The sequence below is a fragment of the Mastigoproctus giganteus genome, chromosome 11 (genome assembly GCF_048544385.1).
Source record: "Mastigoproctus giganteus isolate SK-2022 chromosome 11, ASM4854438v1, whole genome shotgun sequence".
NCBI classification, from domain to species: domain Eukaryota; kingdom Metazoa; phylum Arthropoda; class Arachnida; order Uropygi; family Thelyphonidae; genus Mastigoproctus; species Mastigoproctus giganteus.
Window position 1 is genome coordinate 160,465,208 of NC_143585.1, and position 15,460 is coordinate 160,480,667.

General features: G+C 37.8%; 1 protein-coding gene across 1 annotated transcript in view; it reads right to left on the bottom strand.

The window, feature by feature from the left end:
* Positions 1 to 15,460, bottom strand: part of Ranbp16 (Ran-binding protein 16) — a 902,587-nt gene that overhangs the window by 559,569 nt on the left and 327,558 nt on the right. The window contains exon 11 of the mRNA XM_090384993.1: positions 11,710 to 11,767. Coding sequence (XP_090241119.1) covers positions 11,710 to 11,767 — 58 coding nt within the window. The remainder of the gene's footprint in view (positions 1 to 11,709; positions 11,768 to 15,460) is intronic.

The window sequence follows — 15,460 nt, forward strand, 5'->3', positions numbered from 1 at the left end:
ATCTATCCAGAACCCCAATTCATCCTACACGTGCTCGATAAGGTTAGATCTAGGCTTGGAGAACACCAGAACAACTCTTTGATGGCTTTACACAACACAGTCCGGTATTATCCTAGCTCTATAAGACGGAGTGATGTCATTCTGATACCACAATGCATTTCAATAATACTACCTTTGTGTGGTGAGAGCATATTTGTCCAAAATGCCAAAAAAGTCACAGAGTTCATGGGTTCAGGTATTACCACCAAAGTACCCAATCAAAACCAGATAAATTATTCACACACTGATAGAACAGCTCCAATAAACTCCAATAAAAAATGTTTTGAAAAGTACACCAGTACAAAACTTGACTCCCCAGTGAACAGTAATCAAGCATTCTGGTCGTTTCCCAAAACTGCAACTTAATAAGCAACTTATATCCACCCATACTTCCAACTCTGACACATCCTCACGGTTCAATAGCACCTTCACCTAAAAGTGAAAGCTAGTTTACTAGTGTCATAATTTCCCTCTAATACCTAGACTGATAATTTTGGTAAATTTTTGCCTACAACATGGAGCACCACCAAATGAATACTTCCCTTAGGTGTCTAACAGAAAGATATTAGAAGAATTCTGAACAATCTCAATGGCTTCAAGTCCTGATGGTATTAATCCACTTTTAGCTCAAACGGTGCACCAGAGATAACTCCTGTTTACTATTACCATTTTACACTAAATATACATGAGGAAATGCCCAGTCAAGTTCTCACAAAAAAGTAACAAGTAATATTCTTGCAAATCCATTGTACCCCAACTAGTTGAATTGTACTAGTTGAATGCCCCACTTATGGGACATTCAACTAGTACTTCACGACAATACTCCATAAATGATTCAATCACAAAAATCAGCAATGTCCTGAATAAAGATGGAGTTCATGAGGAAACACAAACAATTGTATTCATGGTCCTTGAGATTGTCACAGACATTCTCTCGGATATGCCAGGCAAGCTGTACTTGCAACTTGGGAGTCTAAAACGCTGATGGAACTGATATTCGGGTGACACTCGAGTAAAGTGGATCCAATTTCGGAGAAGTCCAGACGGTGTGTGACAGCCAAATCCTCTGCTTGCACCTTCACGATGGTGGGACCATTAGTAATCCTGGGTATAATCTCCATGCACAAGCACATGGTGGGTGACCACCCAGGTGTGCACCAACTTAGGGGTCAAGGTGTGGCACCCACACCACATGGAGGAATGCACAACCTCTGTGTTACCAGGCAGTACTAGGTGGTAGTTGACTCTCATCAACCGGTGCAATACCACCACTTTGCTTATTGGAGGCTTGAAGTGGTGGAACCCATGTTTAGTTTCCAGAGCTAAGTTCCGGTCAACCCTTCTCCATCTCTTCCATCATGCAGTAAAACTGATGACTTTTGGGGTTATGATGAACATCGTGGAGAGATCCAATCTTTCTTACATTTTGAGGGTACAGCTCTAAAATGGTGTTCGCAGGCTGGCTGCTAGTTGGTACACCAGACTGAACCTATTGGTAACTCTCTAGGAGGCTTCCGGATCAGCTAGTGTATAATCTTGCTACCTCATCTCTGCCACGTAGTGACTGGAGGGAGTGCGAGTAGTGTGTATGCGGGGAGCATTGTCGAGTCCACAAGGATCTGGATATATTCTTACCAAGTGTACGACATATCCAAAAATTTCATTACTTCATACAGCATGACCAACCCACTTTTTCTTACTACTGAATATACCATGAATTGTCAAACTAATAGAGTAAACTTATCTGAGAAAAGATCTAAACCTCCCCAACACTTCCTAATTCATTTCACAAATATACGTGGTCTCAAGTCTAATCTCAATGATGTCCATTTCCACTTGCAGTCTGCCAAACCTTGTGTACTTTTTCTGACAGAATCTCGGTTATCAGTTGATTCAACTACTGTTCATCTCAGTTGCCCAAACTATTCGCTGTATGATAACTTTCACCTCAAAGGTGGTACTTGTGCATATGTCTGTTCCAATACTCCCTGTCAGAGACTTGGTAATTTGGAATCTACTCTTTTCGATCTTCTCTGGCTTAAAATCTCTCTACCTCATTGTGTAAATCTGTTGTCTCTACCGTTCTCCCAACTGCACTAATCACTTGGAGCTCCTTGACTTCCTCTCTTTACAACTTCACTTTCTCCAGTCCAACTTTCCTAACAGTGAGTTTCTTTGGTGGCTTTAATGTTCACAACTCCAGCTGACTTCGGTTTTCTAGTCACACTGACCCAGCTGGTCGAGATGCTGAGACTTTTCCACTTACTAATGACCTTGCACAGATCGTTCATTTACCTACAAGAATACTGGACAATCCTAACCATAAAGCCAACACATCTGATTTTTTTCTCACAAACAACCCTTCTAAGTACATGGTTGAAGTGAGTGGTCCTTTAGGCACCTCAGATCACAACTTGATGATCATCTCTTCTCCAATGGAGCCTTTATCTCATGGTAATTCCCAACCTCGTGTTGTTTGGCATTACAAGAATGCAAAATGGGATGACCTACGAGATTTCTTTTCTTATTTTCCTTGGTCCGACTACTGTTTCAAAACTTCTGATGTCAACATTTGCTCAGATCGTGTCAATGAAATTATCTTTTTGGAATGGAATCCTTCATCCCACACTCCACTTTAAAATCTCATTCTTTATCTAAACCTTGGTTTTCCAATAAATGTGCTAAGCCCGTTCAGGAGAAGAATGTTGCACATCGTAATTGGCTTGTTTCCAATTCTTCAGATTCATTTTCTGCCTACACCAAATGTAAAGCAGTTATTAATCAGTCCAAACTAGATTTTGAACAGGCCGAGACTAGAAAAACTTGCTTCTTGTCCTAATGGTAGCCGAGCATTCTGGTCTGTTACCAAAGCTATTTTGGCTGCAATTTTTGCCCATTTCTGCTCCCACCTCTGTCAAAACCGGATGGTCCTGTTGTCACTTTGGTGAAGGATAAAGCTGACCTGCTAGCATCCCATTTTTCTTTCAACTCGTGTATTAATGATCTTGGTAAAACACCTCCCACCATTCCCAACACGCTCCATTCAATGCCTCCTGTGGTCTTCCGTCAAAAGGATATCAGAAGGATTTTGATGAATCTTGATGCTAAGGAAGCTCCAGGTCCGGATGTTATTTCTCCACTTGTTCTCAAAACCTGTGCTCCCGAACTAACTCCTGTTCTTTGCCACCTTTTTTCGCTTTCTTATTCCAAAGGTGTTTTTCCTTCTGCTTGGAAATTTCCTCATATCCAGCCAGTTCCTGAAAACGGTGCCAAATCCCTCTCATCCAATTATCGTCCCATTGCAATTACTTCTACTCTTTCTATAGTAATGGAGAAATCAATTAACCACCAACTCTTAAACCATCTAGATACCTTCTGTATGATCAAGGATTGCCAGTATGGATTCCGTCAAAGTCGATCCACTGTGATATCATGGCTTATGTTACCCATTTATGGACAAATTCAATGGAAACGTTTGTTGAAACACAAGCAGTTGCTCTAGACATCTCAAAGGCTTTCGATCATGTGTGGCATAAAGGTCTTCTAAACAAGCTTCCATCTTATGGTTTGCCGACTGTTTTTTTGTAATTGGTTATCCAGTTTTCTCTCTGATCGCTCACTGAGGGTGATGGTAGATGGCTCTCTGTCTTCTAAGTTCTCCACTAATGCTGGTGTTCCCCAAGGTTCAGTGCATTCCCCCACTCTTTTCCTCTTGTATATTAATGACCTTCTTCCATTGACTGGAAATCCTATCCATAGTTTTGCTGATGATAGCACATTGCATTCAACTTTCCATTTTGAGAAACCTTGCCCTGCTCAATCAGCTTCAACTTCTCAAATATCCGCTACCAATTCCTTAAATGCCAATCAATCTCCAGGTAATTCTCCAGTGGGGCAAAGACAACTTAGTTGATTTCAATCCTTCTAAAACTCAGTCTTGTCTTATATCTCGCAAAAAGGATTCTTCTGCTCTTATGCCTATCTTTGGTGACACTACGATTTCTAGGAAAAATGATATATCTCTTTTAGGGATTACCCTGACTTCTAATCTCTCTTGGCACAAGCACATTACAAATATTGCTTCCTCTGCATCTAAAAAACTTGGTTTTCTCTTTCACTCTCGCTGTTCTTCCACACAGCTGTTCACTCTGTACAAATCTCAAATCCACCCTATCAAGGTATATTGTTCCCACATCTAGGGCGGTGCTCCCAAAACCTCTCTCAGGCTTATAGATTCCATTCAGAAGAGGGCAGTTAGATTAATTAATGACTCATCTCTAACACAGTCCTTCCATTTTCTGTCTCATTGACATACTGTTTCTGCTGCATGCCTTTTCTACAGATATTTCCATGGGAACTGTTCTTCTGAATTGGCTTCTATAATTCTGGCTCTCTCTTTCAAAACAGTCCGAATACGTGCCGCCATCAGACAACATCCATTTACTGTCCAACTTCAAACTCACAGAACCAATCTTCCTCTTTTATTCATTCAACTGGTGTTTTCTGGAACAGCCTTTCTTCTTATGTCTTTCCTGAAAATTACAGTCTGCAGAAATTCAAGTCTAATGTCAACAAATATCTTCTCTCGTCTCCTCAACCTACAACCCAAGCACGGTACTAAGTACTAAAGGTTCTGATACCTCTCGTGTTTGGGCCTGCCATAAAAAAAAAAAAAAAAAATTTCCTCAAAAAACTGAATGAGTCTTTCATCAACTTAAATCAGTGTCACACTTTTTATTACACAGAGAAGTTTGAATGAGCTTTCACTGCAAATTGAAATCTCCTCAAAAACCAAGAACTTGGATGTCAACAAAATTCAAACTGAAAGCATCTATTCATGAAATGGTGAAATTACTTGAAATAATGGAATTATCTCAAAACATGTATGACCTTTCCTTCATTTCTTTATTTTAAGAAAGTATATTAATTTATTTATTGAAAATCCCAAACATCAAAGGTACTGAAACTTACAATACTTAGAACAACGTATGAGTTGAAGTTAGAAAAGAGAGAAGATACCTGCTGACATATGACTTGAATTTTGGTAGAGTATGACTTTTTACAATAAATGTTGTGCAAATACATATACATATGTTACAATATATATATATTCTTCCAGAAAATAGATGTAGAAGGAATTAATGAGGAAGAGTTGGTTTTGGGAGTTTGCAGTTTGACAGTGAAAAGATGATGATATTGTGCAATATGTGTTCAGACTGGTTTAGAAGAGGGCAGGGGAATTTGAGATTCCAATCCAGGAAAAAAAGTGCCACTTAGGGTATCTAAAGAAAAGATGGATCATTGATTAACCTGACTGTTCTATTTTGAAAGGGAGATTTTGAGAGGACCCCGTATTAAATCATTATTTCATAATAGGATAGATCTGAGATTTTTAGTGAATAGTTGGAAAAAATGGAGGAGAATGAGAGGCATTTGCCAAGAATGTTTGAATCGCAACTAAAGGACAAAAGACCAAGAATGAAGTGGCAGGACATGATAAAGACCAATGTCATTAAGAGAAAGAGAGGAGGAAACTAGAGTGCAAACAACAATGGAGATAAGTACATGGACAAGACATGGCGGCAAGGTTTCTTATGGTGACCCGTGGAACAATGACAGATGAAGATGAGGTGGAAAAAATAGGAGAAAAGTAACCTCAAGGCTTGGGGGGGGGGGGGGGAGAGTTTACTATTATTTTTTTTTTATGCATATATATAATTTTTTAATTCAGAGGAAGCAATTTCTCATATGACAGTGCTAAGAGAGATTAGAAGTCAAGGGACCCAATAATACATAATGAAAATGAAACTGCCAAGATGAAATTCTCCAAAAAACGCCATGCATATTAATTTTTGCTAAAAGTTTAATTATATGCATATTAAGAATTGTTTTATTTATTAAGTGTTAATTAACTAAACTCACATGTTCAATGATAATCAATAAGAAAGGATAAGTAAAAAAACACCTCATGAGTAAGCAATTAGTTAGAGAGAATTTCAGTTTTCCAAATTATTGAAACTGGCAACATTGACCTCTGCAATATGGACACCTCGTATAATGGGAACTTTCTTATGATGCAATGGTATCCACTCAAAAAATAAAAATTACAAAGCAAAAAGCAAGTTAAAAATGGAACAGAATAAAAACGACAAATGTAACTTCTCATAAGAGAGTTAATTTCTGAATGATCAGTAACACAACAGAACAAAACTCAAAAAAATCACTACACCACACTTAAATACTGCCAATTCTTCAGCAAAGTGAGACCTCCAGACCTATACAGTATTCCAGATGTGACCTATATATGATCTTATACAAAGTAACAATTACCTTCTTATCCCTGCTTTCAAAGTTTCGGTATATCATTGACAAAACCCCATGGGATGTCTTGGAAGCATGTCTGCACTGCTTGGAGAAATTTCATGTCTGACACAACTGCTCCCAGTCTTTTTCATTCTCCACTACCCTGAGTGTAGTACCACACATTAATAAGTTATTCTGGAGGGTTACTGCTACCCATATACAATACCTTGCATTTGTCAATGTTAAACTTCAAAATGACATGTCTCGGTCCATCAACCCATGTTTCCTAGATCTTGTTACAGCAACTCACCCTGATGACTCTTGATAACCACTCTGCCAATCTTCAAACTAAGACATTAAGCCTGAGAGAAGTTTCTGATAATCAGTGGTGTACAATAACCATGCACACAGAGTATTCTCTCCATTTGGGGCAGGGGATAAAGTCTCTCTCTCTCTTTCACACACACACACATGCACGCACGCTTCCTTAGCCGAGTGGTCAGGAGCGGGAGTGCAGTAGCACACGCTCTTTGTTCAAGCCCCTGACTGATAAATCTGCCAACGGTCGATCTGCCAACCTGCACTGGACCAGTGTGGCAGATTATTGTCCATTTCCCTCAGCATGAATTGTTGAGGAGGCTTCCATCCTGCAGTGGGTTGATAATGGCTGCAGTTAACTTAACCCTCATCAATACTGATAAATATTGAAAATAAAAAAGGTCCCAGCACTGAACCCAAGGGAACTCCACTAATAACATTAATCCACGAGAGCAGTACCCACTGATAACCACTTTGTCTTGTTCCACTTAACCATCCCTTTATCCATAGCAGTAACTTGTCTTCAATACCACATTGCTCCAGTTAGTACAGCAGTGTTTTATGCACAACAGTATCAAAAGCCTACTCGAAATCTAATTATATAATGTAAAAATTATTTTTTTCATCCAGTTCCTTGGTAACTGCATCATAGTAAACTATCAGATTGGTTACACAAAGACCACCCCTTGAAAAATTATGCTGTGATTGCAGTATAATTGCATTCCTGTCTAAATTGTCCTGCATTATTTTTTTAACCAGTAATGCCATTATTTTTCCAGGAAAAGACGTTAAGTTAACAGGTCTGTAATTACTCATGTCATATTTTGATCCCATTTATGATTTGGGGTACATTCAGAAAGTTGTAATATTACAAATTTCTGAAAGTGATAAAGCCCAAGAAACCTATAGAAAAAAAGAAATCCAAAGAAGAAAAAATTAGTCAAGAAACACTTGTTATGATGACCCGAAGGCGACAAATGAAGAGCAAGATAAACACTGACAAGGAGAAAATTGAGTATACTGAGTTATGCAAAGCCATTAGAAAGAGACTCAGAGAGGACATAAGAAGATTTAACACAAGAAAAGTAGAACAAGCATTAAGGGAAAACAAAGGATTTAAATTAGCAGCCATGAGCAGTAATACAGAAAGACAAATGATACTGACACTGAAGAATAGCGATGATGTACTTATAAATAGCAGAGAAGGCATAATTCAAATAGCAGAAGACTACTATAGAGAATTATACAAGGAGCAAGGGAATGATGCCAGTAGTGGGGAAGATGGATCGAAAATTAGCAACACATACAACATACTAAATATTCTTCCTGATGAAGTAGAACATGCGTTGCAGAAAATGAAGAATCAGAAAGCCCCGGGGGAAGATGAAGTCACTGTAGAGTTGTTAAAATTGGGAGGAAGAGATATAACACAAAAACTGGCAAGGCTCTTCACAAAATGCATTAAAAAAGGTGTGACCCCTAAGCAATGGAATAATGCAATCATAGTTTTACTGCAAAGAAAGGAGATAAATCAGAAATTGGAAATTATATACCAATTAGCTTGTTATCCCACATCTACAAGTTGTTCACAAAGGTCATTACTAACAGATTAGAAAGAAAACTTGATGAGAATCAACCGAAAGAGCAAGCTGGCTTTAGGACAGGATTCTCAACTATGGTCACCTTCACGTAATATCACAGCAAATGGAGAAAGCAAATGAATATAAAACACCATTATGACTGGCATTTGTGGATTATGAAAAGGCAATTGACTCCATACAACATAAGGCAATGTTTCGGGCACTGGAAAGACAAGGCATAGGTACCCCATATATTATGATTTTGAAGAAAATATATGAGAACACTACCTCCTTTATTAGACTAGACAAAGACAGTAGCAAATTTAAAATCGAGAAAGCAGTTCGACAAGGAGAGACTATTTTTCTAATGCTGCTTACTGCTGCCCTTGAGGAAGCTTTCGGAAGATTAGACTGGTTGCAGAAAGGAGTCAATGTGAATGGAGAGTACCTAAACCATTTAAGATTTGCAGATGACATTGTGGTCATAAACCACAATCCCAAAGAATTAGAGGAAAATCTTAATCAGTTATGCACAGTTAGTAAGGATTTTGGACTAAAGATGAATATGGCTAAAAAAAAAGTTTGGACTAAAGATGAATATGGTTAAAACAAAAGTAATGATAAACAAGTATGCCACAGAAAGGGACATAATGATTGAAGGAGCAGTAATTGAAAAGATGGAGTCATATACTTATCTGGGACAAGTTATTAGCTGTAATAATGATAAATGGCTGGAAGTCAAGAGAAGAATAAATTTTGGATGGATAGTATTCAGGAAATATAGTCACATACTGAAGAGTTTGTGACTATATTTCCCAGTTTGTCTGAAACGTAAAATAATGAACCAATGTATATTCCCCACCATGACTTATGGAAGTGAAACTTGGGCACTCACCAAAAAAATGGAAGAGAAGCTAAGAACTACGCAGCGAAGAATGGAACGAATTATATTTGGAATCAGACTGTTAGATAAGAAGAGAAACACATGGATTAGGCAGCAAACTCAATTAAAGGACATTCTTATCAAAACTAAATAACTAAAATGGTCTTGGGCAGGACACAAAGCTTGAAGACATGATGACAGATGGACTACGAAAATATGAGAATGGTACCCAAGAGGAGCTAGAAGAAAACCTCGAAGGCAATGGTGGAAATGGATAGATGAAATTCATGAGTTTGTGGGTAGTAAATGGATGGCCAGTGCTCAAAACAGAAGGAACTGTAAAGTTGTTGGAGAGGCCTTCATCCAGCAGTGGATTGAAAATAGCTGATGATGATGATGGATTTGGGAATTATTCGTACTTCTCCAGTCCATAGGGTCCACCCCTGAATCGAAGGATGCTCTCATAATTATGGCTAAGGGTTTGCTTACCTCCTTTGCTACCTCCCTTATTATAACTGTATGGATTTCCCCCGCCTCGGGTGCCTTTTTTATGTTCATCCTCAACAATTTTTCCTCCACTTTCCTTTCGGTTATCACAAAGTTATTTAGCTCCTTTAGGGTATGCGATGCCAGGAGTTTGATAAACTTCTGGCATCCACTACCCAAAAGAATTCCTCATGTGTGAATTTAGATGCAAAATACCTATTCAATTTGTCAGCAACCATAGCAGGGTTATCAACAGTTAATTCCATCTCTTCGTTCTAAATGTGATTCCATCTCTTCGTTCTACTGTTGATATAAGCATAGAAGTCTTTGCTGTTTTTTTTTTGTATTCTTTGCCAGAGATTCTCATAATCTGCCTTAGCTTGCCTAACCTCCTTTGTGACTTGATTACAGACTAATTTATATCTACCATAGGCTTCTGTATCACCTGAATTGCAAAACAATAACATGAAACTACATTAAAAAAAATAAATCATTGGACAACAATGAAACACAATACAACCAAGATTACATGTGCACTGACTAAGGAATTATTACTCGAACAAACTGAATATACAATGGTTTAAACTAATCGAATTAAAATATAATGGTCTGGTAACAATTAGCATTTACCGTCCAAACTGGAGTCCGCCAAGGGGATGTAGCCTCCCCGTTGCTTTTCAACATCGTGGTCGACGCCATTATGAGGCAAGCATTCAGAAACAGACAGGGCATACAATATGACAAGGACCACTATGTGACTGACCTGATGTTTGCTGATGATAGTGCTATCCTTGCCAGTAACGACGCTGAAGCCACGGACATCCTCTACGACATTGCCCGCATTGCCCGGCCATACGGTTTGAAGATCAATGCTGGTAAGACAAAGGCCCTGACAACAGATGGGTCGCAAGCCACCATCTATCTCGAAGGCGTCCAGATCGAGCAAGTGCAGGACTTTAAATACCTTGGGTCGCTGGTCCAGGAGAAAAAAGTTGCATCCACCATGGAAATCCACAGCAGAATTGGACAGGCGGCCACTGCGTTCACCTCGCTCAAATGGTGTCTGTGGAAGAGGACCAACATTTCCACAAAGACTAAAATCCGACTCTTCCGGACTTTGATTCTGCCCATTCTTCTTTACGGATCGGAAACATGGATTTGTCTCAAGTTAGATTTGAACAAACTTGAGGTATTCCAAATGCGATTCCTGTGGCAGATCTTGGGCATCTCTCTTCGCGACCGCATCACTAATGATACCATCCACGCCAGATGCCAACAGCAACCAACCATTGCCGACCAAATCCAGAAGCGAAGGCTTAGATGGTTTGGCCATGTATGTAGGATGGGCACGAACAGAATACCATCCAGACTCCTTTGGAGACAACGGCCCACCCAATGGAGCATCCAAAGAACCGTGCCTAGGAAAACGTGGGCCAAGCAAGTGGAAAATGACTTGAAGAGCCGACGTCTCGACCTTAACCAGGCCAGGACTGACGCCATTGATCGTAAGGTATGGAAGAACATCACAGAGCAAGTCCGAAACCCTGCGGCACCTACAGCAGCATACTGGTTGCGTGGCCAACCGCCTCCCCCAGCTGCCAGCTAAGGACCAAAGAAGAAGAAGAACAACAATTAGCATTAGTAGAGGCATGTGATGCAAGAAAGCAAGCTTATGCAGCATCAGCAAAAAAAAAAAAAAAAAAAAAAACTCTCCCATTTCACCCCTCTGTTCGTTCGAAATACCTGTCCAGCTGAGCCTTAAATTTACTTAGGCTATCAACATCCACAACAAGGGATGGAAGTCTGTTCCACCAACCAACTACCTGCTGGCTAAAGGCAAATTTCCACACATCTATCCTAAATCTGTCGTTCCTCAATTCGAATTTATGCCCTCTCAGGTGATTATTCTGAGCAAGAGGATTCACAACAGTCCTCGATTGTTGTGAATTCCCACAAGAATCGAGGACTGTTGTGGGAATTCACACATTTTTCATCCTGCCTCTCAAATATTAAAACAAAAAGAATGATGACAAAGTTCAAGCTACAAATAATTTATCAAATATCAAATTAAAAAGGTAAAAGAAGCATGCTAGAACATACCTGATCTAACTGTTGTTGAACCATGCCAACATCATCCAAAGGATCCTCCAAACCATCCCTTTGAAAAAAAAAGGGAAACAGTGATCTCAAAAACTAATCAGATAATGAGAACATAACAGGTGTAAATTAACAACTGTTTTTATATGTAGAGAGAATAACAAAACTTAAAAATTATTACAAAATAAAACGAAAAAAATAAAATAATAATAATTAATCCTGCCATCTAAGGAAAGGCGGTTAATAAATCAAGCGCCTTTCTATAGTATAACCAGTCACATGACCTTATAAAAAATGTAAAACGTGTGCTTATTCTGACCATCATGAAGGTGGACAAAAAAATTGTATTTAGAAGTATATTTCAGTTTTCAGTAATAACTTTAAATTAAGTGAGATTTTATTTTTTTCAATCCATGCATATAAATAATCTTATTTTATTTGAATGCAATATCTGATATCAAAAACTTACATGTCTATTCTCTGTTATAGCATCAAACCAGCGAATAAAACTGGCACAAAATATTTGTAAAAATCTAGTAAAACCATGCTTTAAATAAGACTTCTGAAAACAAACCATTTGCCTCATGTAAGACAAATAATTGTCTTTCAAAATTCAATCTGTGGCTCAACTTCCTACTAGAATGATATAAATAAGGATAATACTAGCATTAGTAGAGGAATATGATGGCAAGAAAACAAGCTTATACAGCATCAGCCAAAAAAAAAAAAATATATATATATATCTATAAGTAAATAAATAAAATAAAACCCCTTCCCATTTCAAACATCCAATTCACTCCAAATGTTTGTCTAGTTCTGTCTTGAACTTATTTAAGTTGCTGACCTCCTCTACAACATATGGAAGTTTGTTCCAACTATCAACCACCCACTGGCTAAAGGCAAATTTCTGTACATCTATTCTATATCTATTTATACATTTTATACTAAATGTATAAAAGATACTAGTTAATGCAATACTAAATTAGATATGAAAGGAAGTGCTAATTTTATTTATGCCATCAAGGGGCAGTAACTAAAAGTTTTCTGTTAATATGAGAAGCTTAGAATGCTATTGGTTTGACTATGTACAACTTCACCTTACCACTAAATACTCTAAATGAGCATAGACATTAGAATTTTCTAATTCTGAGGGGCAATGGATAAAATAACGTTGGGAAAGTAACAGTAAAATGGCCTGTGAGTTAAATACAAGCAGAACAATACTGACCATCTTTACTGCATAAAGTGGGCTGATGTCATGTCTATAACAGTAAAGGAGTTAATAAAATCAAGTTCAGATTCATTTCCGTAATAGTTTTCTCGCTCGTTTTATTAATAGACAAAATGTCTTCCTTTGCTCATAGATATTTATTTGTAATTTAATGTAAAAATGAAGATTGATGTAATAAAGCATCATTTTTGTTGTTTTGGTTTTTTTTTTTTTTTTTTTTTTAGGAGCATTAGCAACTAAGGCCATATTGCTCCGGGATATGCGGTAGTCATTCCCTGACCTTTCCGCATTCTCCGTATTTGGTGGTCACGGGCTTGAACCCCGGTCTAATCAAGAAGCGTGTGCTACGCACTGCTGCTCCTTCCCACCTGGCTACGGAGGCGCCTTAAAGCATCATATGTTTAAGAGTGTAAATATTCTATATAAGTTGCTTATTGGTGTAAATACATCAAAGAAAACTCTTAAACAGAAAAAACTATGTTTGTAGTTTGAAGGGGCATCATTTTATCTGTATCTCATATTGTGCTCCTCCTTCACAACGAATTGCCATGTATTGCACTACTTCGAATAAGTAACACTTCACCAAAAGCCTTTCTAGTCTATTGTTACTTATTCTCGGTGGACACCACCACCCAGACGGCACTGTTTCAAGGCTTGTTGGCCCTTCATCGTAAATTATAATTTAATGTATTTTGGGGTCGGGTTAGAGATCCTTAACATTCAATTCTGGCAGCGTCAAATTACTGATGTGTTTACGAGTGTTTGGTATTCATTCCAGATAGATTTTATATTCATTGAAAGTTTTGGGGAGTGAAGCGTTCTACAGAAAATATAGAGGTAATTGCTCTTATTCTATTATTAATCTGAAAATAATGAAGAAAAGGAAGCTGATGAAATACAACTTGAAACATCAGAGTAAGAATTCATGAATCAAAGTAGAAGAGAATTTACTGAGTTAGTTAGGTTTACAGTTTTATTTACATTTCAGCAATAAAGGCTATTAAGTGCCAAACCAAAGTCACAAAATGATAAAAATAAGTACTGCATCCCCAGAAAGAGCTGACTATACTTATTATGTATACAAATAATAAATTGTAAGAGGTTAAAAAGAGCTAACACTCATATGGTTAAAAGGAGTAAAACATCTAGATTGCTAAAATCCATACGGTCGATTAAATGTCTAAAACACATTTTAATCAAATGTATGGTGATACACTCGCATATACAAGAGTCATCAGCCCTCAGCAAGAACAACTCCCTCTTCACAATTATTGCACGACTACTGCAATGTTTCAATTATAGAGGTAGCTGATATAATATATTTCTAGCCTATTAATTCATTCCATGTATCTTCACAATTATTGCACAACTACTGCAATGTTTCAATTATAGAGGTATCTGATATAATATATTTCTAGCCCATTAATTCATTCCATGTATCTTTAAATTGGGAATATAAAGTATTATTTCCTGTAGTCTGCTCATTCCATTTATCTTTCCATTGGTAATATAAATTATTATTTGCTGTAGTCTGTTCATTCCATGTATCTTTTCTCTGAAAGTATAAAGTATCATTTGCTGTAGAATGTATGAGGGACTGACAGGCCAGGAATTTTTTTCTGGAAACTGCTGCGGTATTCATTTTCCCAATCCAAACATGGGCAAGAATCCAGCAGTAATGAACATCTAATTTATACTCACAGAGAAATGTGCTGAATCTGAGCCACAACAATCTGAATCTGGATTGGATGAGTAGTATGTAACTTCACTATTATAGCCTATAATATGATCATAGAATATGTGTATAAAATAAAATACACATAACTTCACATAACTTGGTACAGGCAAGTTATGTGATCCAAGGCTAAATTCATAGCATGAAGCTCTGCAAAGATACCTGTTCAGATACAGTAGTTGCAGAAAAGATAGCAGAGCATACCCTGCATGACAAGGTATGCTCTGCATAAAGCCTTCAAGCCTTCAAACCTGCATAAACTGGAAACAAATCAGAATGTTCAGCTCTGTGTGCTGAATAAGCTGCAGGTAGACAGAAGATGGAGTATCACACTTCACCCATTTCTTAAGGGAGAAATCACATGCTGGAGCACAAGCATACCAAGGCATAAGAGTTACCCTCGGTGAATAGGAAACCTTGTGTACAGTGTGCAATCTTCAACAGGGAAGAGTTATGATCATCAGTGCAACAGGTGTTATACAAGAAAACTTTAACAATATCTCTTAGTTGGCATAAAAGGCTTACATTCTATGATTACTTCACTGATTTGTGTCCATTTAGAAGTTTCAGATACGTTATCATCTGAACCTTCTAAATGGACACAAATCAGTGAAGTAATCATAGAATGTACTGAGTTTTTTATACTAACTAAGAAATATTGTTCATGTTTTAAACCTTATACAACACCTATTGCACTATTGATCATAACTTTACCCTGTTAAAGAGCTATTCCAATGATAAGACTTACAGGGGATACCCTGGTGGGCTGGACGCTGATGTGATTTTCT